This window comes from Silene latifolia, chromosome Y (assembly GCF_048544455.1).
Source record: "Silene latifolia isolate original U9 population chromosome Y, ASM4854445v1, whole genome shotgun sequence".
Lineage (NCBI taxonomy): Eukaryota > Viridiplantae > Streptophyta > Magnoliopsida > Caryophyllales > Caryophyllaceae > Silene > Silene latifolia.
In genome coordinates this window covers 37602677-37628590 of record NC_133538.1, presented here as the reverse complement: position 1 = coordinate 37628590, position 25914 = coordinate 37602677, and the positions used below count along the sequence as shown (strand labels likewise).

The 25914-nt window shown below is 39.2% G+C and overlaps 3 protein-coding genes across 4 annotated transcripts; 2 read left to right on the top strand and 1 right to left on the bottom strand.

The window, feature by feature from the left end:
- Positions 1-6626: 6626 nt before the first annotated feature.
- LOC141627865 (uncharacterized) lies at positions 6627-7064 on the top strand. Its single transcript, XM_074441070.1, has one exon. It carries the CDS (start codon positions 6627-6629, stop codon positions 7062-7064), a length of 438 nt encoding a protein of 145 aa, XP_074297171.1.
- A 5617-nt stretch (positions 7065-12681) lies between these two features.
- On the bottom strand, positions 12682-17175 carry LOC141634486 (mitogen-activated protein kinase kinase 6-like). Of its 2 annotated transcripts, XM_074446644.1 has the most exons (7): positions 16824-17175; positions 15784-15890; positions 15620-15694; positions 15427-15494; positions 15139-15223; positions 14278-14412; positions 12682-13320 (listed from the first exon to the last, which is right to left on the bottom strand). In XM_074446644.1, exons 3-7 carry the CDS (start codon positions 15638-15640, stop codon positions 13282-13284), a joined length of 348 nt encoding a protein of 115 aa, XP_074302745.1. In that variant the 5' UTR covers positions 15641-15694; positions 15784-15890; positions 16824-17175; the 3' UTR covers positions 12682-13281. The 2 variants fall into 2 exon arrangements, 1 of the variants encoding a protein (XP_074302745.1); XR_012539217.1 differs by lacking the exons at positions 15784-15890; positions 16824-17175 and having other exon boundaries at positions 12683-13320; positions 15427-15489; positions 15620-15699.
- Positions 17176-19675: 2500 nt separating this feature from the next.
- On the top strand, positions 19676-21318 carry LOC141627863 (uncharacterized). Its single transcript, XM_074441069.1, has 3 exons — positions 19676-19864; positions 19985-20724; positions 20808-21318. The coding sequence occupies exons 1-3, from the start codon at positions 19676-19678 to the stop codon at positions 21316-21318; spliced, it is 1440 nt and encodes a 479-aa protein (XP_074297170.1).
- The last annotated feature ends 4596 nt before the right edge of the window (positions 21319-25914 follow it).

The following is a 25914-nucleotide window of genomic DNA, read 5'->3' as shown; positions in this document are numbered from 1 at the left end:
GCCTTGTACATCTCACAACTATCCAAAAAGTCATCGATATGCTCATTTGGGTCTTTGGTTGGACCTCCCCCAAATTGATTCCCTTGGACTAGTTGTAGTAATGTACCCTTCACTTCAAAGTTGTTTGCTTGAATTGGTGGCTTTACAATACTCGGGTTGACTATTGTTTTGGAGCCAAAATTTCTCTCGTAGAAACCGCGGCCATAACTACTTCTTCGGGAGTCCCAAAAGAATTCTCAAAGAATTCTTGATTACCCGGTTCTTCCAATTAGCCTTCCACTACTAAAGGTTCTTCAACACTTGAACTTGATGCTTCTATCAAACCCCTTTTTCGCAATGCGTTAAGTCTCCTAGTGGTGGCTTCAATTTCGAGGTCAATCACGAGTGGTGGGCCCCTTCGGTTCCGCCTTACCATGCAAAGAAGAACCTACACACTCAAGAAAAGGATTAGTAACAAAGAAAGACTTACTCTAAACTAGAATAAAACGATTAATATCTAGCCTTTGCTCCCTAGCAACGGCGCCAAAAATTTGATGATTCAAAGTCTAACCTCGCAAGTGAACGAGTTCTTTGCACTATTTAAGGATCGAATCCGCAAGGAGCATGGAAGAGTACTAATTGTTTTAAGTCTTTGGTTTAGCTAAGTCGGCGTAAATTGAGTTGAGATTATAGACTAAACAACTACACTAATTAAAATAAAATGTAAATAAACTAAAAATGGAAATTGAACAAGTGAGATTAAGAAGTTGTAATTCGAGGATAAGAAAAGTCTAGGACCCGATCTTCCCACCAACAATTCGGGTTTACTATCATGATTCCAATTTGACTAGCCATTGGGGTGATACAAAGGGGGAGATGCCTCTAATTTGCCTAATACCCCCCTCTCGGGTTCGCATTAGGACACTAGTCCTCCCAACCCCCCCCCCTTTCGGTCTCGGAGGTCGGAATCCTAGGGTAGAAAACCGGCTACCCTAGAAATGTGCACTTCTCTAAGGTATCCTAACTTCTCCTAAGTCCAAAAATCCTCATCATTTTCCGGGTCATCCAACTCCTTCTCTCGAAGGTCGAATTCAAACACTAGTCTAGAGGTGTCCTCCCATGGTTCTCCCTTTCGGTCTCAACCTTGGTTAGCAATAAGTTTCATTATTGGGTACTCGGTTCCCAACCTAACCAACTCTCGTTGGTGGACAAGGGTTACAAACCAACAACACCCACAATAGACCAAATCAACTCTAGCCTACCCTTACTAATCCTCCCCAACAACTATTTTATAGGAATAAATCAATCAATTAAACCACTCATGTTGGGGTTAAATCGGGTCCTACCTAAAGGACTACTCACTAATCATGGTTATTAAGACAAAATAGTTGATAAAGGTGGATTCTTTAACCATGGACATGATATGAAATTGAATACTACAATTAAACATGCAATAAACCAACAAAACTATGAGAAGAGACTAATTAAACTAAGATGGAAAAGGATTAATGCAAAAAGGAACAAACTTTGACACAACAACTCAAAGATTCAAACTTTTATAAGAAATATCAACTAGAAACATGAAGAAGATGAACAAGAGAGAGAAAATTATAATCTAACAACTAATACGAGAGATTTAAGTGCAAACAATTGAGATAAAACTTAAGAGAAAGTAAATGTAAACAAATGAACATAAAGGAAAGAATTGTACCAACTTAATTGCAAAAGAAGAAAACTTGGATTGAACAAGAATGGAGTAATCTTCAATTCACTTACAACCCAATTTCTAAGACTAAAATTATGCTAATTGTTGAAAGATTAGAGTGTAATTAAGGAAAGATTAACAAAGTTTGAAACTTGGTAAAATGGAAAAACTAGATCTAGGGTTGTGTGTCCAAGGGGAATTAGTAATGGGGTATTTATACTATCCCATTTGATTAAGTAACAAGAGAAACGAGAGAAAGCCCATTTGCGCCTGAGGCTCCTGTGCCGGTCTCCCTGCCGGCAGCGAGTTCTTTTGCCCAAAATGTAAAAAATTGACTTGGGGTTGTTCTCTGCCGGCTGACCGGCTACCGGCCTACCGGCAGAGGACCCTTCTTCTTTGGATTTTCTTCACTTCCTCACAAACACAGGTTATGCATGCCGGCTGACCGGCAGCGAATATCTTCAGATTTTCTTCCTTTCTTCTCTTTAAATTGGCCGAGTAATTGGGAGGGGTTCCCTTTCGGTGAGCCGGCTGCCGGTCAGCCAGCCGGCAGAGAACTCTTTTTCATTGTTTTTCTCTCTTTTTCCTCTCATGTTAACACAAGCTAACTCCGTGCGTGCTCCTTATTCCGCTTTGCCTCTTCCTAGGCCTATTCTCTACAAGATGAGACGGGAATTCACAGCATGGGAGCACATGGAATAAAGGGGGCAAAATGCAAGTAAATCGGAGCTAAAATCGTGTCAAAGGGGGTAAAAAGCATGAGAATAAAGAAGGAAAACGGTCTAATTAATCGTTTATCACTTTTATTTAATACATATTTTATTTCATGGTTAATGCAAACATTTTATCGCAGATTGTGATAAGTTTATTTGTAAACTAATTTACATACTCAATTTATTAGTTTCGTTTTTACATTAAATCTATCGTGTGTTGGGTAATAATATAGGAAGTGTTTCTATATACAGATAATCTAGTATCCTACTCAATTAGATACTGTGTAGTTGTTGTGTAAAATTCTCTTATATCAAAAATATATACAACTTACTCTATTGTTGATCAAATTCTTGTAGTAGTCAATTGTGAATTTGTGATACACGTTAATATTTTTGTTAAATTATTTAGGGATAATGACAAATGTTAATAATTTTGTTCAATTATGTAGGGATAATGACAAATGTAAATAAATATTATAATTGGAGTAAAATTCATATGTTATCCTCTTTATATTAAAAAAAATGGTTGAAATTTATATTAAATTTATTTAAGGTAGTTAGCAAAGATTGGAGATTATATTATGGACTCGAAAATTTGTCAAAGTTCCTCTTTTGCCCCAGTGATGTGTGCAGATACAAATATTTCATATTTATCTAGCGTGTAAGCAATCCACGTGTACAAATGAAATATTTACGAAAGTAACCAACAATTACAAACTAAATTACAACAACATTTCCAACCGTTATCTCATTATAGAAATAACAATAAGCTGCAATTCAAGCAAATAATTACGGAGTATTGTGTAACTCAGCAACACATAGAATCAATCTATAGGGGAAGATAAGATAGTGGCCATGCACTCACGCATGGTTCCATTACTTGAGCTTAGACACAGATGATAGTAATAAGTAAAGATGGTGAGTTTATATTTTTTGAATCTTTTTTCGGGATTTTTATACCACTATCTGTTCACCCCGCTAAGTTCAAATGTACTTAAAAGATGAACTTTTCGAGCAATATTAGAGTCTCCAAAATTATGAATGATTTTCAAGCACTCACATTAAAAATTAGATTTTCGAAAAATATTAAAGAGTTTTCGATTCATAACTTTATAAAAAGCTTCTGGCTATATTAATCAATTAGTCTTGCTATAGACGGGTATATCCGTCTATTGGTATAGACGGGTCAAATACAATGAAAGTGGTGACATTTTTTGCCCCCATCACCTCACTTGTTGTTTGTCCTACTAGGAAAGTGGTATTGTATTTGGCCCATCTTGCATTATAGACGGATAGTGTCCGTCTATAATGAGAATTTGTGTATTAATCAATTTGTGTATTAAGATATATTTTTATTTTAATATCAATAGGTCTACTTAAAAGCCACAATTATTAATTAACATAAAAAAGAGTGGCTATGAATATACATCTCGTACATCATAGAGAAGACCCCTTCATATGAAAACTTATCAAAATTGTAACATTTTACCCGTATTGTTTAGCAAAGAATAACAGAAGATTTGACTACTGCATCTTGTACATTACTCCCGTATTATTCTAAAGGGTTTGTTTTTAGATAAAGAACTATTATTATTTTAAACATTATGCTTAAGATAAAAAAAAACTACTATTAGTCAATATTCTAGCTTTAATTTATATATGTAGTTTAGAAAAGTTAGGATTATTATTATTATTATATGTTGTAAAATAGTCGATCTCCTTAGAATTTAAGTAGGACTTTTGGGCGCGCGCGCGTACACACATACAAAAAAAAAAGCTCCATGGAAACCTTGAATAGTTAGAAGTCGTTGGAAAAGAATGGCCCATTATTTAGTTGCTAGGAGACGACTCTTGTTGTTAATAGTCCCTTGAGTTGCATATAGATATATTATCGCGAACTATTTACCAGTAAAGTTTTCGTTAATTTAATAAGAGCAAATTATCACATGATTAAAATTTGAGAGCCTTTGAAACCCGAATCAAGTGGCAAAAGTTTAATTTGTCTCATTAATATATTTCAGATCAGGTGGTTAAGTCGTAGAGCTTAAAAACTCCATGTTAATAATTTTTCTCATATATTCGTTACTCCGTTTAAGCTGGCAACCGCATACCTTGCCTTAAAATCGAATCCTCTTGTGATTAACATTAAGGGTAACTTTCGAAAATAATGTTACAATAACATGCACTAAAAAATAAGCAGCACTTCAAAAGAACCCCTTACAACCAAAATATTTACTCCGTACCATTTACAAAGCCATATTGACAATTATTGAAGTTTACTCGCACGATCACAATCATCTTCATCTCTGTCTATCATCTGAGTTTCACGCCTTCAAGATTATCGAAACTGCAGCAGTCCCATCCCAGTATACATTATACGGCTTAGATGGTTTGATAATTATGCATGATACGTACTACCTACATAACACAACAAATTGGTACACATTAGAGAATAAAGAAAAAAAAAAGTGGAAAAAAAAAGCAAACATGAGAATAAGTATGATATGTTGTACCACCAGTACTGAAGGCAATTACGAACTGCATATATACACTATGAGGTAGTTGTGTTTGCGTAGTGTTTGTATTCTCATGATTATTTATTTATTTTATATATAGAATCCTAATAATTTTATACACTCTTAGAGCATATTTGGCCTCAATTCTCAAAAATGAGTTTTTATTTTATTTCCAAACTTACTTTTTCAAAGTGTTTTTGAAAAGCAGAAGCAACAAATTGCTGAATCTATTTATATGGGCAAAAATATGGATTTTTAGCTTTTGAGAATTTTTTGTTTAACTTTTAAAAAATGATGTGTTTGACCAAAAAATGTTTTTGAATCCAAAAACACTTTTACAAGCTAGGCCAAAACACACTTAATCTTGTATTACACAGTAAGTTTTGTAGCAATTATGAGTTGGATTTTATTTTTATTTTTATATGCACGTAGATTAGGTTTATTAAAAACAAAAGTATTTAATTAGTAAAAGCAATATAAGTAGCTAATAAATCATCGACCACTAATATCACTCCAAAAGTTCCTCTTTTAAGTATATATACTAGATTTAATGCCCGTGCAATGCACGGGCCTATTTGTAATGCACTATAACATATAGGCCCTGTTTGGTAAACAACGGATTAATTTCAGCATAAGCAGATTGCAAAATCAGATTATAAATGACAGATTTTATCAGAAGGTTTGACTAGCATATTATAATTAGCAGAATTAATTTGAGTATTTGGTCATTGGCAGATTACGATTAGTAGATTTTTAGTTTTCTTTGTAAAATGGAGAAAAATTTCCTATTTTACAATATGCTAACCAATATGTTGGGGTAAGCAGCATATTGTAAAACAACATATTGACCCCAAATATGCTGTTTCAATTTATTGTTTACCAAACACTAAAATTAACATATTTATTGGGCAAACATGCTAAAACCCTTGAATATGCTAAAAATTGGCCAATATGCCGTTTACCAAACATCGCCTATATGCAATAACCAAAAATGTTTCAAGAATTGCAACTATACGCTACTTTGTTTGTGCTGTGTTCTACACTCCTACCAATGTATGAGATTAATGTTTTAATCAACCAATAGCAAATCTATCTTACATTAGTTTGAGATTGTTGTATACTCCCTCCATACTACACCAATGGTTACATTGACTTTTTCACACTTGTTGAGACTCATTTTGTTACGTGAATATCTTTAGTTACACATTATTAAAAAGTATAAAAATTTGATATTCTTATAGCATTCATGACGATAAATCAAACAAGATCTCACATGACTGTATTTTGTCTTATAGATTAAGATTAATATCGTAGATTCCCTACAACCATGAATAGTCCCAAGATTCTCAATATTACCATTGGTGTGATATGGAGGGAGTATTAACTAAGTGGCATTTCCCTATTGTCGCAATTACTTCCCTATTGTCGCAATTACGGGAAGAAAACAGCCTTAAATGAAAACATTCAACCGTGTAGTAACATGCCTTTGCTAAGTTGATGCTCCTTATATTATACTCCACCAAACTACATTGTGAAACTATAGTGTAACTGAAAGAATTGTGTTTGTTTATTTGTAGAGAAACGCCTATATATTTGCAAAAACCATAAAATCATGCTAGATAGAATACTCTCATGTTTGTTGGTCTGAGTATATTTGTAAAATTAGATTCGTTTTTGGTATGTATTATTATGCATGTACAACTAACACTAACAATGGCTCATGAAGCCCTGAGTACATCTGCCAAGCTGGTCGGGTTTGGGATGGATATTGAAGACAAGTGCTCTCTTTGCGGCCTACTCTCTGAAACTATGGAGCATCTGTTCTGCGCATGCCCGTACAGTAGAAGAATAATATGGGAATTGAACAAGATTACTGCGTGGGACTTCCCTTCCAGGAACACCATGGACTGGTGTGTGCATAGAACAGGGACTGCGCTTCAAAGAGGAATTCAAAATGCTATGATGATGAGTGTGATGTACCAGATATGGCAACAAAGAAACAAGAGTAGAACTGAGAAAGTGCTGATCCGTCCAGAAGTAGTGGCAGGGTTAATCATGGAAGAAATGAAATCAAGAGTTCGAACCCGAGATAGAACACTCCTTACTCTCGAAGATAGAGATTGGCTAAAGAGATTCCGGCTTATGGTTTAAATCCTTTGTATAATCATTTTTAGCAACACTTATGTAACTCATTATAATTATTAATATATTATTCTCACATTTCACCAAAAAAAAAAAAAAAAAAAAAAAACTAACACTAACAATTTCTAAAATACTTATATTTTGATTGATTCATTTCTATGAAGATTATTTGATTACATATCAAATTGTTTGTTTTTTAAAATCCAGTAATTTATAAAACTCAAACTCTCTAATATTCGTTGAAAAGAGTTTTTTTGTGCAATCACTCCGAGAAAGTTTTTGATTTAATTTAGGAATTTAATAATTCGAATTATATTTTCTAGTGTTGTACTCATAATAGAACTAATCTCCTCATTAAATAATAACAATATCACGTTTTGTTTTAGTAGAAAACTTGTAAATGATGTAAAATATTATATTTGATACTCAAGATCCCATAAACTCGACCCGTGAAAAAATGTCAGTCGTTTCAGTTATTATGTACACTAGCTTTTCTTTTTAACAACATAGAGGTTTTTCCGACATGTTTGTACCATAACTCGAACGTTACATGAAGTTAATTACGGGTAGGAAATTGAGATAACACCACCCAGTGGTACTCAAATTCGGTACCAACGGTGGCATTTTAGTAAATTATTATCATAGTATCGTATTTCTCTTAACAACTTTTTGAAATTCAAACTTGTTTACAATTGAAGGATAGTTTGGAAGTTCACTATTTTTATAATAGAGAAAATAGAATTTTGTAGCATTTGTTTGACGCAATTATCATTCCTAAATAAAAACTGTATATATGAGCAGAACTCAATGCCTAAACTCAATAAGGACTGATGCGTGCCTATTTTATACACTTTCTTCTATTCATTAGCACGCATTTCTATGCCATTTTGAGTAGTGTAAGCTACTATTCTTCCATGAATTTGCTACTTTGTGTTATTGTGTATTTATTGCAGATTTGGACCCGAAGGAGTGTAAACAACCAAAACCCGTCCCTGGAGTCACACTTTGGATACTAGTGAAGTTAAGCTCGGGAATTATCATCTTGGAATGCGTGAAGACATAAGGAAGCATGATAATGTGATGATGGACACTACTGTCAGCCCAGGAAAGTCGATTGACAGCCACTTCTTGTCGATCGACTGACTTCAGCTTAGGAAAAAGTCGATCGACCGTTCTGGGTAGTCGATCGACTGATTTTCATACCAGGCCATGTTGATTAAGTATTAATTCGGCCCATTAGTTGTTTAATTAATAAATTTTAGCTATCTTTATATAAAGAGGGATTGAGAACAATATTAGGTTAGCTCTTAGTTTTGCTAGAATACTGTTACACGTTGCTTTCATTCGAGAATTCCGGATCTTAAATTTGTAATCTTTCTTCTTTAATTCGGTAGTCATTCCCTTTGTTCCACCTTAATTACTCCTACCTTAATTCTTTATTTTCACTTTGATTGTTTTATATTTTATGCTTAATTATTATTCATATCCTTACATCATGTTTAATTTTGTCGTTATATTTATTATCATTATTTTCGTAAATTCAGTTATGCGTAGCTAATTTCCCTCTACTAGAATTTAGTGGAACCACGGTTTTATGATGATATTTTGTGGTTGACCTGACCTTAGACCGTTTTTTACCGTGGTGAACCGACTATCCTAGCTATTTCTCTATTTATTTTTAAACCAAATTTCTTACTTGTTTACTCTTTCTTTACGCTACATTAGTTTTAGTAATCAATCAAACAACCCCCGAATTGTTACTTAGATAGTCTATTATTAGCAGATAGAACATATTTGTCTCCTTGTGAATACGATCCCGACTACCTCCACTGCATTAGTTTAGGCCAGTTGGTTTATATTTGATAGGTGTGCGATTTAGCCTGTCAAATTTTGGCGCCGTTGTCGGGGAGGCAACATGTAACACCCCTATACACGAAGGTGCCTTACCAAGACCACCTAATACATGAAAGTGCTACCATCTCGGTTACCCGAGGCAATGTATATCAAATAGACCATCAAAGAATTAAATAAATAGTTTAGGTGAATACATCAAAACCCAAAAACTGTAAAGTAAGATACAACGGATCCAAATCCAAAAACCAACTAAAGTAAATAAAATGTTCAACATAACAGCGGAAGACTTCTAATAGACTCGTGGTGACTCATGCCCAGCTAATCCCTCGCACATCCAAATCACACCTGCTAAATAACTGCTCACCATCCCCGAATGGATCACCACAGTTTTTAAAATAATTGAACGAGGTCAGTTACTGCATACATAATATAAGATATACAACAACAATATACAAAAACAATTCTCCAACACCGTCACATCACCAATCACTTGGCTAGCCTGAAGGTCTAACCCTGCCAGATTACGGCTGCAACCAGTAATCCACACCGCCAGTGGGGGACCGCAGCCATTCCCACCTAGGTCCCGCTCATCTTTACCGAGCGCAAACCCATGTTCCTTAATGTGCACATCCCCTCTTGTGACGGGTTCCACAAGGGGCGAATCAAGGGCGTGAAGCCACTCCCGCAAGTGACTCCACTCAGCCGAGGGCGCACCTCGCGAACCACAGACAAACAACAAAAACCAATTACAATATCAACAATACCAAATCAATTACGATATAAACAAATGCCAACAACCAACAACCAATAACCAACAACCTACAACCATCTCATAATCATGTATACAATAACTGCATAGGAAACCCTACCTGAAAATGCAATCACCACAGCCGACACAACAACAGATCAGAAACGCTCCTCTACGAAGTCACCTCCTATAAACATACAATCACCATCTAATACCAATAATACCCCCAAAACCCCCCAAATTACCCAATTAGAGTTTAACCAAAATTAACGAAACAACATAAAAACTGTACTAGGACCTTACCCACAATGCAACGGTCTCAAAGGTGTAAAGAACTCTGGAATCCAACGACTCAAGCCCTTAGATTTGATAGCAATGTGAGAAAGGAATGCTACGTAACTTGTTTTCTCTTGTGAAATGATAAGAATGAAGTAAAAAGTAAAAAGAAACTGGTAAAAGTCCTTTATATACCAATCTCGCATTGCTATCAAAACCTGGCCAAAAACCCGTAAGAACTGACGCACTCGATCGAGTAAGTGAGGTACTCGATCGAGTGGCCCCTACTCGATCGAGTTGCCCCTACTCGATCGAGTACCCAACAGACAGAACACTGTCCAGAACGCCAAAACACACTTACTCGACAGAGTAAGCCTTACTCGATAAAGTACCCAACATCACATAAAACCGTAGTATTACACAATAATTTTCTGTTTTATTTAGTTTGTCTCGTCTCAGGGAACATTTTTTTCTTGAGACCGTTCTCATTCCTTTCTTTAGTGTTTTGTTTATGCACATGTCTCACAGGTCCGAGCTCGTACCATTCGACTCTGAACCATAAAAAACCTTCCGAGCTAGACGAAATTTTTAGAAGGAAGTCCGTCAAGCAAAAGACTTGAGTATGCTTGACGCTGCATACGCCAATTTTATTGTAGAAAATCAGTCTTTTGAAGAAGACACTTCAGTTTCTGCCACTATTACAATCATGCCTACCTTAGCAAGTCACTCAGAACCCACCTTGAGTCCATTCCTAAAGGATTCAAACTCCCTGCAACAAACAACGGAACTTTCGAGATTAGACCATCTTACATTAGCCCGGTAGAGAGAAATTTGTTTGGAGGGGGAGCTACGGAAGACCCTGCTACACATATGGAGAGGTTCGTTACATACTGCTGCTCCATACCCTTGACCGCTAGGGTGACCCAGGACCAAGTAAAACAGGTCCTTTTCCCCTTTTCTCTGTGAGACGGTGCTGCAGAGTGACTGCGTGATTTAGACATGGAAGAACATGGGGTTACCGACTGGAATAGCTTAGCTCTTGCCTTCTACAAGAGATATTTTCTGCCACAGAAGACAAATGCCTTGAGAAGTCAAATCACAAGCTTCAAAAAAAGTCCCCCTGAAGACTTAAACGAGGCATGGGTTCGTTTTAAGAGACTGGTTCGTTCAGTCCCTTACCATGGGTTTCAGAAGTGGTTTCTCTACAACCAGTTTTTACAATGGATTGTATGATGACTATTGGGCTCTACTCGATTCTTCAGCAAACGGGTTATTTCAGAACAATACTAATGACGTTAATGCCTGAAAGCTAATTGATCAGATAACTACCCACACTGCTAAGTATGGTAACTCCAGAGGTAGTACGAGAGGGGGTGGATCAGATGGAGTTGTTGCAGCTCAGTTAGAGGCATTGACTGCCCAGATTGCCGAACTGAAGACATCCTAGTCTTTGGGAAACGAGCAGACAGTTCACGCCATGACCCAATAGGAAATACCTTGTGAGTGATGTGGTATTGCAGGACATAATGCAGTTGAATGTATGAGCACCATAGAACAGGTCCATGCTTTTCAGTCCTTCGAACAAGGTACACCATACTCAAATTTTTATAATAAGAGGACTAGGGAGCATCCGAACATCTCTTACCGAAGCCAGAATGTTCTAAATCCTACTCCACCGCCGCCGCAAGGTCAGAATCCGTCATATATTATCCCTCAAAATCGTGGAAATCAACCACAGAGTGGTTATTAGAGGCATAATCAAGGAGGTCAACAGATGCAATCCCCTCAACAAACTCAGAATAATGACATGTCTGAAAATAAAGCCATGATATAGCAATAGATAGCGGCTTCACAAAAGCAATAGGCCCTAATCGCTCAATTAATGGCACATAATAAGATGTTGGACAATCAAATTGCTCAATTATCTAATTCAAGTAGACAACCGGGTACATCGCCATTGTATGGGTAAAAATACCCTCTCATTCTCATCGTGACGTGGCAACTCGCAATTGGGTAAAATAGAGGCACACGGATCAATGATAAGGCAGCAGGCTGCTAGACGCAAGGAAGAACAAGGGGGGATGAACCTAGACATTCAAGTGATACGAAACTCACGGTTGAACTAAATAACAAACAGCCAGCAGGAACGTTGAAATGGTCAGCAGGAACATTGCGGTTATCAGCAGGAGCTTTGATAAAGTCAGCAACCACCACTAGTAGAAAAAGTCTAATTGACATCGGTTATTTTACCCCATTTACATCGCTTTTGTGGCGATGTTTCTGGGGGCGACGTATTTAGTATTTTTACCTTAACATCGGTTTTAGAACCGATGTAAATAGTATACAATTAACATCGGTTATAGGTGAAAACCGATGTTAATTGTGTTTAAATTACATCGGTTTTGGTCTAAAACCGATGTAAATAGTATATTATTAACATCGGTTATAGGTGAAAAGTGATGTTAATATTATCTCAATTACATCAGTTTTGGTCTGAAACTAATGTAATGTAAATGACAATCCTATGCTACACGATTCTACATCGGTTTTGGTCTCAATTACATCGTTTTTGGTCTCAATTACATCAGTTTTGGTCTGAAACTGATGTAGTATGAAACTAATGTAGTATGTTTCAGGTTCGCAAATGACGATTTACTCATAACCTATTTGTGAATTTTTACACTATTAGGGGCCTGCAAAATGAATCAATATACAAATAATAACCATGCATCTCATTCCTTCCAACAATTTAAACACAGCTATATATTTATTATACCAAAAAAAAAATATCATAGCGTATACAATTCCGTTCATTCAAAGTAGTTTAAAACGTACACTACACGCTTCCACATACGACGCAAAATGTGTATTTTCAATTACAATTTCTAGAAATCTAAACCATAAATACTCTAGACGTTCTTTCCACAATAAAGGGACCAAAGCTCTCGAACCTCGTTCATTTGTTCAATTGTCATGCATTTGTGAACTTGAAACACACTACATACAAGAACAAGGATTAGGAATAGGTACACACTTAGAAAATACGAACAATATATATACATAAAAGTTCTATACGAACAATATCTATACATATAAATTCAAACAGTTCGAGACAACAGATCAAGATACCTTTACTATGTCGTTAGCTAGTCGATTGAACTTACCATGCTAAGCAACTTTAATGATCAAGATACCTTTACTACGAACAATATCATATTATCGATCATTCATACATGAATAACTATAATTTAATGTTGTTAGCTAGTCGATTGAACTTACCATGCTAAGCAACTTTTTATTTGCCATGTCTTCTTTGTCGCCTTATCCGAATCAAAAATATATGCAATATTATCTCCAAGACAAAATATAACCAACATCCAATGCGAGCTATATAAAAAAACAATACTTATAAATCCTTTAATTAGGTGAGCTAAGTGATGAAATGCAGGAAAAAAAAAAATTACAATTTGTTAACTCTTATTAATAGAAATATATTGTAGCACCAGTTAACGAACACAACAAAGATGAACATAAATTATTCTATGGATAACATACTGAAAATACTTACTACACCAGCTTATGCATTCTCGGAATCCACGTGTAATGCGGTGGGGGCAATGAGGATTTATGAAGTGCAGTTTAATTTGGCTATGGCTGCGGAAAAGCGATTCCCTGATCAGAAACCACCGGGCTTTGGTACTATTAGTTCTGAAGATAGTCTTCAGGACATTGGGAGACGCCTCAAGAAGGGGGATGCGCTGATGTTGTATGGTGACATTTCCTCTTGCCCTAAACATTTTATCTGTGTAGATGCTTCATGGACTGAACAGCGAAAGAGTGGTCTTGGATGGGTCTGTTTTTCGCCGAATAGGAATGTTACTCAAATCCAAAAATCAACTTTTGCGCAAAGTGTGGAACAGGCTGAAGGTATGGCTATTTTGGAAGCTTTGCTGTGGGCAATTAACAACAAGTTGCTACATGTCTATGTAGGCTCTGATTGCCTTCAAATACTACAACAAATAATGGACGGGAAGGCAAAGAACCATTTAACAACGGCTCTAATTAAAGATATTATCCATGTTGCATCTTCTTTTCATTGTATTAGCTTTTCTTATATTCCTAGATCATGTAATACTATTGCTCATAATCTAGCCAATCGGGCTAGAGTTGAGTTCTCAATTTGTCAAAAAAAAAAAAAAAAAAAAAAAACATACTGAAAATAACTAAAAAGAATGTCAACTCACACATGTGTAAGGTAACTAGACTAATCTCATTCAATAGAAATATATTGTAGCACCAGTTATTTTCAACTATAATAATATTTATAGCTGTGAACACAATTACCTTAAAAGCAAACAACTTTACGACCCACTTATGACGAACAAGTTGCACTACTCCACCACTTCCTTTGCCAATGACCTTGACTGTCTCCAGGTCTTCCAATAAAACTTGAAAGTCAAGTTCCCTAGAATCTGAATGCTTTAAAACAAGTTGAACAAAGCTTATTCAGAAATTATGAAGGGGAACATTCAAACAATTGCCTAAAGTATTAAACTATTAATATTGAACTACATAAACACTAGCTAACTAATGTCACTGACTTACACAGCCAAAAATCGGCATAACAGTTTCCGGTCATGAATAAGTTGTACGAGTAATAAAGGCAAATCACATTGACACATAATACATTAAATTGAAGTTTAGATATTTAAAAAGGTGATACTCGTCACAAATCTTCCAAGGCAACTAAGAAAAATGTCATGAAAATACCGCACAACTTTTCTATTTATAGTCAATAATACACACAATTCCTAACTTGGTTAAACACGAATAAACACACTTCCATTATCCATGCTTGAATTGAACTTATTCACTTATCAAACTAGCAGCAAACTTGTAACCTTTGTCCCATCAAAACTATCACAAATCAGTGACCTTTCTAATTCTTTTGACATAATAGCTCTGATATGTCCTTACCGCTCGGATAGAAAATAAGCCCATAAGATTTAAGATACACGGCAATGCTAGCAAAATGATAATTAAAATTGAAGTAACAACTTACTCTTACTTGGGTTTCTCTTACTCTATCACATAATTGCTATACATAGCAAAACACAATTTGGTTCGGAACTCGAAAAATTAACTTGTTAACTGATTAAATAATTAACTACAAATAAAATTGAAATTGAATGCAACAACACTTACAGAAGAGTCATTATCTTGAGACATAAGCTGTGATCCTTTATGATTAAGCATCAAATCACCGTCTTGCAAAGTTTCACTTGCAGTCCTAAATTAAAACTCAAAAAGAGAGCATCGATTGAGTAACACATTTTCGCTTAAAACATGAAATTAATGTTTGAAGAAAAAGAAGAGAGAAGCTTATAAGAAACTGGTCAATGATGTATAATAATCAAATTAAATGCACTAAAATATATCATACAATAAAAATTAACATCAAGTAACAGGAAATTGAAATAGAAAAAGATCTACCTTTGAGTGGCAATTGAACTGCACTTGTAAGAGACCCATGTACTCAAGTATTGACCGACTGAACTGCACTTTTGCAATAAAAAAAATGTTGACTTTAGCTTGTTCATTCAAAGCGTTGATCACAAATACACATATAAGAAACAAGCAACAAAATGCTAAAGATTGATACTTTTAAATGAAAACAAAACTGCACCTTTGCCTTGGCAAGGGCCATGACCAAATCTTCTGGTTTTTTCTTTACGACGCTTTTTCATCAATGTCTGCAGCCTATATAATAAATTGCTTAAAAATTAAACTTACTAAACCACCACAAAGGAAAAATGCTTAATAAAATCCAATACATTGCTTGACATTTCCATTATTGTGAATTTATACCCCATCTCTTCCATTATCTTTCTGCGCGCTATTGACTTTGATCCCAAAATTATTTGCAACACCCAAAATCAGCCATTGAAATATGATGGCTGAAAAAGAAATGGTAAGAAGATGACTCACTCAATCATGAACTGGTAAGAAGATGACTCACTCAATCATGAACTGGTAAGAAGATGACTCACTCAATCATGTGCGACTCTATGCACTCGACAACTATATCTCAAAGTTATGGTGAAATACTCAGTAATTAATAGACAAAGGGAGCATAAATGTTCTTCCCCTAGTTAAAGTAGTATTTCCATATACATGGCAGTTAACTTTGTTTTTCTTTGTTTGTTTGTGTTTTGTTGGTCTGTAACTGAAAACTAATGAATCGTAAAGCATCATATTTTCTGCGGAGTATATATTTGAGCACCCAAGTGGTTGAACAAATTTCATGCTGAAATCTTAGTCTGAGATGGGAAAATGGTAAAAAGAAGGCATATCATTGTTACCATAACATCTTAATTTTGTAAATCTACTTTATCATTGTGTAATTTGTCAAGAGCTTGATCAGTACGTGACTCAAGTTTGAGTCAAAATTTAATCACTTTGTTGGTCTGAAACTGCAAACTGATGAATCATAAACCAAATAAAATGATGATAATGTAAAATTGCAAAGCGGATCAACCTGTGGTCATCTTCACCTCATCAATTAGCTATATCTCTTTGGCAACATGAGTTTCAAACCATTTATATAATTGAAGCATTTTAAGTGAGAGTCTCAAACTGTTGTTGTTTTTCTGACTCCCTCAATCATGTGCGACTCTATGCATTCCGCTACTATATCTCAAAGTTATGGTGACAGTGCCTCCATTATTCGTAAACTAAACTCTAACCCGACATTTCTACCATCAAGAACAATATTGGATTGCACATATTTACTCTCAAAATTGGCCATGAACACCATAAAGAAACGACAGATTTGTATTCAATATTCATAATAATCAAAGAAATAAAACAAAATTAAATGGACAATTCACCTGAATAATTCATCGAAAAAAGAGAACGACGAAAACCGGTAAGAAATCTGGTATTAAATACATAGCGGGTTGTATAGGCATCGTCATCAGAACCGGTAGATTCCGGTTGTGCTTGGAGGAGCCAATTCACCAACGGTTTATAAATGAAATGGAATGAGATTTGGTAAGAATTCTGAATAATCAACAGGCATGATCCATGTTTGGCGAGAGAGAAGGACAAACAGATGAGACGGAATTGGTGGCGGAGGAAGAGAAATCGATGCGGCGGCGGCGAACGGTAAAAGGAAAGTGAAGGTCGTGTGAAGAAAAGAGGTTAGGGGAGTTTGTCTATTAATCTTTTGCAGGTTAATGATAAAACTTTTACATCGGTTATTTAAAACCGATGTCAATGATACCCCTTTACATCGTTTATGCTAAAACCGATGGTATCAATATTTTTCTACATCGTTTTTAAAAATAATCGATGTAAGGGAAAAAATATGTACACATTTTACATCGGTTTTTGTAAGAACCGATGTTATTTATAAACATTTACATCATTTCAACTAAAATCGATGTCTTTGTGGCGATGTCAATAGGACTTTTTCTACTAGTGCACTTCCTATTTCGTAGGGAGTGGAGCATATGGTTGAGCATTTGTAGGAAACATGTGCAACAACTCAAGAGAGGCTATAAAAGGGCAACAAACACCAGATTCAAGGCATTCATTCATCAATTGGCTCCACTCGGATAAATATCATTCATCACCTGCTACAATCAATATCATTAACACATTTAGAATTTTATACATCGTTTGTGTCATTTGTACTTAGTCATTTGGAGATCACTGCTGCACCTCCTGATCGTTCCAGCTAGGTTCACCCTCGAATACTATTACTACTAGTGGATCATTGGTGGGATACCATTCCCCCCATGGTTTTTCCCACATTTTGGGTTTCCCGCGTCACCATTTTGCTTATGTCGTTTGTCTCTCTCTCTCTCTCTCTCTCTCTCTCTCTCTCTCTCTCTCTCTCTCTCTCTCTCTCTCTCTCTCTCTCTCTCTCTTTTTCGTTTGCTTTTCTCTCGTACTAGTTGTTTACTTTCATTCTCATTATGTTTTTACTACTGATCTGCTTAAATCTTTAATATCGTATTTTAATTGGAATAGCCGCATTGACTCACAAATCTTTAGTCGGTAAAATATTACCAAAACAGTCGTCTCAGCCTGAGAAGCCGCATGACATGGCTAATGCAATTCATCTTCGAAGCGGTCTTACTTATGATGGAGCAGAGATGCCCGAGGACGCTGAAAAGGTCATAATTGAGGAGTTAGATGTGGATGCGGTAGAAAAGTACGCTGACGAAGCTGCTGTAATGCCTGAAAAAAGTCGATCGACTAAATCTGCAGTTGTGAACAATGAGGAAATTGGAAAAAGTCGATCGACTGAGCTGGATAGTCGATCGACCGTGTGTGTTAGTCGATCGACAGTTTCTGATGGTCGATCGACTTTTTCACTCAACAAAACTGCTGATCCGTTACCTGTTATTGATGAGACGCCTTTTAATACCGATAAGGCGTCTAATTCTGATAAAGGGGAGACTAAAGCTGCTGACCTGCCAATCGTTATCAAGGTTCCTTTTCTGGGGAGCCTAAAGAACACAAAGGTCGAGCAGCAATTCGGTAAATTCTTGGAGGTCGTCAAAAATCTTCAAGTAACTGTACCATTTACCGAGCTAATTACCCAGGTACCCTCCCACGCCAATCGTTATGAAAAACAATTTGGCGCCCACCGTAGGGCATTGTGGTTAAATCTTGGTTAAAATACCTCTTTTCGAAATATCCTAACATCTCTATAGTTGGCCATGTCAATCAGAGCGTATCAGATCCGATGAGTACATCAGTGCAAACTCCAGTATTAGGGGCGACGCCAGCAACCTCCGGTGTTCCAACAATGGCGGCCCCTACCACCATAGTGACTGCAGGCCAGGCTCAGCCCCAAGTATCAGCAAAGCCTCCTTACTCCCCCCCCCCCCCAAAATCATAGATCTGGGAGCAGGGAAGGCTGGTAAATCACCAGTTATCAATCCTGTGCCCAAGCCTAATAGGGATGGGAGTCCGCAGTGCCCAGGATCACTAGGACACCTGACAGGAGCCCGTCTCCCAGGAGCGTCACAACCGGATCCGGTACAGCAATTGCTCCAAAGGATGACATCCTTGCAGCAGGCGGTGATAGGGCTACAAAAGGACAACCAGTCCTTGCAGGAAAAGATAGATGCTGTGTCACCCCTGGGAACGACCCAGTAGATGGTAAGGTCAGCACTCGGCTAGGGGAATGCCATGGAGTACTCAGGGAGGCTACTGCCGCAAAATCTAGTAACCAGGCTCGATATGGATATGTTGCCGCCAGGGGTAACCACGCCACCCGAGCAAGTATATCCAGCAGGAACGGTGGCCACCCAAGGTACGATCTAACCACCAGGGGTTCCACCACCACCAAGGATGCCACAAACGTACCCTATGGTACTCAATCCTTTAGGATTAGGAGCACTGACTCCAAATCCCATACCAACAACCAGCAGTACGCCAGTGATACCAGAGAGCAATCCATGGGAACAGTCAGCAAGAAACGCATATCCCGGGATGTGCTCTTATATGCCCTATACTCCGAACAGCTAGTTCAGGCCTATTGTGAACTAAACACCATTACCTGGAAGCTACATGGTCCGTCCTTACTTGTCAGGAGGAACACCAAATCCATATGGGGTCTACTCAGTAACCCACAACCAGGGTATGGGGTTTAGGAAGCCATGTAGAACAACAGTTGCAGGATATCAGGTCCCTACTCAGCAAGGTTCCAGGGTTACCACGTCCCATGGAGGTGGCGACCCCAGAGTGCAATGTGGATTCCCCCTTTGTGGACAGCATTGCCCTTGTCAGCATGCCAAAGGGGTTCACCACGCCAACAATGACGTTGTATGATGGAACAGAGGATCCGCTGGAGCACATCAACCAGTACAAACAGAAAATGATGGTGGTTGTAGCAACAGGGCCTGAAAAGGAGGCATGCATGTGCAAAGGATTCGGTTCCACCTTGTCAGGAGCCGCACTCCAATGGTTCGTTAACCTTCCTAATTACTCTATTTCCAGCTTCGCGGGGTTAGTGAACGTTTTCAATCAATAGTTCGCAAGCATTCGCAAGCCAGAAAAATTATCCAGTGATCTATACCGGATCATCCAGAGGTTCGAGGAGTCCACCAGGGATTATCTCGGCAGATTCAATGTGGAAAAAATATCTATCCCTAGGTGCGACCCTACAACAGCAGTCAATGTCTTCAGAAGGGGAATGCATCGCGACTCTGATTTGTACATGGATCTCACCAAGCACCCATGTGCCACCTTCGAGGAAGTCAAACAAATGGCAGAGGCTACTTATCGCCTAGAGGAGTATGAGGATAGAAGGGACCTATACGGAACAGAGTCATCCAGTAGAAAAATCACAACACAGAAGAAGAACGAAAGAGCCAAACCCTACAGCAAGAACACAGTGAAAAAAGTCTCAGGAGAAACAGAGAGCACCGAGGCTCCACCTAAGCTCAGCGAGTATGGGTTCACCACTGGACTTGCTGGGGTATTAAAGGCAATCAGGGAACTAGGGCAGAGGGCCAGGTGGCCCAAGAAGCCTACCCCCAGCGAGAACGACAGAAGAGATGCCAGCAAAAGGTGTGAATACCACAACGATATTGGTCAAAATACAAAACATTGTGTAGTACTACGAAAGGAAGTGAAGCACCTCTACAGTGTTGGATGCTTGAATCACCTGCTCCCCAAGGGAGCGAAAACTGGAAAGGTCAATACTACTGACCAGGCCCAACCATCCCCACCTCCACCTTACTCAAAGGTCGTGAGCGTCATCACAGGAGGGTAGGAGATATGTGGTCTCACTTATTCAGCAGCAAAGCGACATGCAACCAAGAATAAAGGAGATAAACCATAGTTCTCCTCAGGTTCAGCAGACTGGATCTACCAGCAATCTCATTCGACGAGGCAGACATACCCGATGAGGCAAAACACCACCATGACGCCTTGATCATTACCCTTTCTATAGGTAATTGTCTTGTTAAAAAGATATTGGTAGATACAGGAAGCTCTGTGAATCTAATAATGCTGGAAACCTTGATGAACATGGGGTTCAGCGAGAAAGATCTGGTGCAGAAGGCAGTACCCTGGGTAGGCTTCAGCGGAGAAACTAAACAATCCCTTGGAGAAATAGTGATACCTACCTTTGCAAGGGTCATTAACAAACAGGTACGGTACTTGGTCATTGATGGTCCGTCAACTTATAACGTGATACTTGGCAGGCCTTGGATCCATGAAATGAAAGCGGTACCATCAACGTACCATCAGAGCCTGAAGTTCCCTACACCCTGGGGGGTACAGGAGATACGGGGAGATCAAAATGTCGCTCGGGATTGCTACAAGAATGCTCTGAAACCCACTACGGCTGGTCCAGCATAGCAATTACAGAAACTGTGCGTCCAGAGGGAGTATAACGCACCTCCCCAGGAGGAACTCGACAAAGTAATCCTGGACCCACAGTTTTCAGCAAGAACAGTTCTGGTGGGAGCTGATTGTGCAGGTAACATCTGTGAGCAGATAATTTAATTTCTACGTACTAACATGGATTGTTTCGCCTGGTCCATAGCGACATGATTGGCATAGATCCAAGTGTAATTACACACCGGTTAAATGTAGACCCCAGATTTCCTCCAGTCCAGCAGAAAAGGCGGAAATTTGCTCCTGAAAGGAACGAGGTGATAAACCAGGAGGTAGACAACCTCCTGGCAGCAGGCAAGATCAGGGAAGTTAACTACCCAGAATGGCTCTCAAATGTTGTGGTTGTACCCAAGAAGAACAACAACCGGAGAGTATGTGTTGATTTCACAGATCTTAATAAATCTTGCCCAAAAGACCCATTCCTCCTGCCGCACATTGATTCCATGGTAGACGCAATAGCAGGGCATGAGCTACTTACCTTTCTTGACGCCTGGAGCGGGTACAACCAGATAAAAATGGACCCTAAGGATCAGGAGAAAACAGCCTTCACATCTGACAGAGACTTGTACTGCTACAATGTGATGCCCTTTGGCCTCAAGAACGTCGGTTCCACCTATCAGCGCCTGGTGAACAGAATGTTCAAGGAGGAGATAGGGAGAACAATGGAAGTCTACATTGATGATATGGTAGTCAAATCCGAGAAGGCAGAACAACACATGTCCCACCTGGAAAATACCTTCTTGATCATCAGAAAATACCATATGAAGCTGAATCCCCTGAAATGCACTTTTGGAGTCTCCTCGGGGAAATTCCTGGGGTACTTGGTGACGCAAAGTGGGATAGAAGCCAACACGGAGCAAATCAAAGCAGTACTCCAGTTAGAATCTCCTCAGAAGCCAAAGGACGTACATAGGCTCACAGGACGGGTAGCAGCCCTAAACCGGTTCATATCAAGGTTCTCAGACAGGTGCCGATTGTTCTATGACATCCTGAGGAAGAGCCGGAAGTTTGAATGGACGCAAGAGCATGAAAAGGCGTTTGGGGTGCTCAAGAAATACCTCAGCACCCCCCCTCCACTGTACTTGTATCTGTCAGTTACAGAGGTGGCAATAAGCGCTGTACTGGTACGAGAGCACGAAGGTATGCAGAAACCAGTATACGATATAAGCAAGTCTCTGTTACCTGCGGAGACCAGGTACACATCTCTATAAAAACTCGTTTTAGCACTTGTTACTGCTTCGTACAAATTGGGTCCCTATTTTGAGTCACATACAATTTCAGTCGTGACCAACTACCCCCTGAGAACCATAATGAGGAAACCCAAACTGTCAGGGAGAATGGTTAAGTGGTATGTCCACCTAAGTGGGTACGACCTGAAATTTGAACCCCGAACAGCCATAAAGTCCCAAGCCCTAGCTGACTTTGTGTCAGACTTTAGTCCCACCCTTCAAGAACAAGCCGGCAGTGAAATCTTGACCCTAAGTGAGGCTAAAGGGGAGCAGGTATGGGAATTACATGTTGATGGGGCATCCAACACGAAGGGAGTAGGGGTAGGGCTGGTCCTGAAATTACCTAAGGGGGAACAGATAATACAGGCAGTACGGTGCGAGTTCAAAGCAACGAATAACGAGGCTGAATACGAGGCCCTAATCTTAGGACTCCAATTAGCCTTAGAAATGTAAATCAACCACATCAAGGTGTATAGTGACTCCCAACTGATTGTCAACCACGTGAATAACGTATACACGACCAGGGATCCTAAAATGGTAGCCTACTTGGAAGTGGAGAACGAGCTCAAACTCCGCTTTGCCTCCTTCCACATCCAGCAGATACCAAGGGACCAGAATGTTGAAGCAGATGCTCTCGCCACCCTGGGAGCAGCCTTCACTCTAGGGGCAGTGGGTTCTATACCATTCATACATGTCATGAAACCTGACATATGCCAGAATGAACAACAGAACGCCAGTAAGGCTGCAACCACCCAGTGGACATACGAAGCAGGGATACTGTGTACTGCCACACCCCAGGAAGAAACTGATGATTGGCACAAGCCTTACATTAGTTGGCTACGTGATGAGGAATTACCACCTGACCAGAAAGACACCAGGAGCTTCAAAATGAAATCCTCCAGATTCGTACTCATTGATGGTATCCTATTTAGGAAGTCCATGGCAGGACCCTATCTGAGGTGCTTGAGCATACATGAGGCACAGGCAGTGATGTGTGACATCCACAGTGGTGATTGTGGAAATCACACAGGGGGTAGGAGCATGTCCAACAAGACACTAAGGCAGGGTTACTTCTGGCCTACCATGAGGAAGGACGCCATAGATTACGTCAAGAAATATGAAGAATGCCAAAGGCACACCCCTGTCAGCCACCAGCCAGCAGAACATATGCATCCTATCATCTCGCCTTGGCCTTTTATGAAATGGAGTATGGACATTATGGGACCATTACCCCGTGCTTCTGGAAACAGGACGTATATACTGGCAATGACAGAATACTTCTCTGAATGGATAGAGGCAGAAGCTTTCGCTCAGATCCTGGAGAAGCATGTGATATCTTTCATCAAGAGGAACATAGTAACTAGATTTGGCATCCCTTCAGAAATCCTATGTGACAACGGGTCACAATTCATATCCAACAGAACAGAAGACTACTGCGCCAGAGGTTACAACAAAAACGTAAGGCTGAGAACGCTGCAGGTAGGGGACCTGGTACTCAGGAAGGTATTGCCAAACACCAAGAATCAGAGTGCAGGTTAATTCGTCTATGACTGGGAAGGTCCCTACCGCATAGAAGGCATCGTGGTTAATGGGGCATACAAGTTGGAGACCATGGATGGGAAAGCTGTCCCTAGACCCTGGAACATCATTCGCCTTAAAAAGTATTATGTCTGAGGTTCCAGGTGCATGACCCAGGAGTTCCACCTTCAACAGGTACATCCCAAGACCCTTGAATCCTAGCATTCAGTACTCCAGAAACCTTAGAACATGAACTAACTTGCTAAAAGTATCTTTGATTAAGCAGCTATCGCTTGAAGGGGAACAACCCCATAACCCACTTGTTGGAGCCACAACTCACTCTCTCATGAAGTACATGCGAAAAGAACTAATCATTTTGTTTCGTACCGCCTGACTGTACCACCTGCATTGGTCTAACAGTAATATCTCTTTTGACAGTAGGAACAACTAAGTCACCAGGCAAGGTCTTTCGTTGAATACGCACGTGCTAAGTCTCCTGAATTCAGCAGGTACTACTAAGGAAATGACAACTTATAAAGTATCTTTCAAATCCTTTGAGTCAAAACCCTTTTTCTTATTTTCCCTTGGTGTCAACCTCACAGGTGTCACAAGGAGAAAAATGTGGAAGCAACGTACTTAGTATTTCAAAAGGCTAAAATGAAACTCTATTTCTTTTAAGTTGTTGTAAAACTCTGGGAGAACACACTTTGTGCTCCTTAAACTATTTTGGATTTATGAAATTGCTTCTATTTTTAGGTTTACCAATGTTTTTGGATTGAATGTGGATATGGTAAGTTGAATACTAAGGCAATGTCCTATTAGGCTAACTGATGAACAGGAACTAGCGAAGTGTTCCTCCTACAGGAAGTATCCAATGTGCGCGTGGTCGAAACAGAGGGATTCGAGCATCCTGATGGACAGAAAGCTCCCTGAACCACCACAGACACCTCAACAAGTACGAAGCCATCACACAAACAGAAAGAACAAAAGAATTTCTAGCAAAACAACAGAAGGAACAAAACGAAAATTCATAAACACCCCTCATTAGGGGGAACTTGAAAAGCAAAGTATTTTTCCTCCTCCTACGAGGCAAAAAGAAAAGTATTAAAAGGTGCCCAAAACTATCAGGCACCAAAGAGTTGGATTACAATGGGCCACCATACAGGGTGCCCAACAAAACATCAACAATTCGGGGTCACATCAGCAGGAGCATCTACATGGTCGTTGGGCTCCACAATATCCTCTCCCCCAGATGGACCTTCCCCTCCCTGGACAACAAGGGCATCCTCCCTAACCTCCTCGACCGACACGACAGCTGGTTGTTCAATCCTAGTACTGGTCTCTACTTCATCACCACCCAGCAAGTCGTTGATGAGGCTGAAGTCCGGCTTGGCTGGATATGCAACATTAAACAACCGTTCCTCCTCAGCAAGATCCCAGTTGGAGTGTTCACCCGCCTCAAACAGCTTGATGCATTTGATCTTTGTTTCCCAGGCGGAAACCAATGTAGAGTCCAAGACCAGATGCTTTAACATCACCACCTCCTTGTGAGCCTCTTCCATACGCCCTTATGCCACACTCCTCTCAGCTTCCAGCTGCTTTTGGACAACTGCCATCTCCTCAACCAGCTTCTTTTAGGTCGCCACCTTCTCCCTCCTAGCCAGCGCCAGATCTACCTCCACCTTCCCCAGGTTGACGTTGAGGTTGTTCACCTCCCCCATTAATCTGGCAACCTCCCTGCGCAGGAACAGGCCGTCCTGCAAAACCTGCAAGAGGAACAGTCAGCAGCACGAACAAAATAGACCAGTGA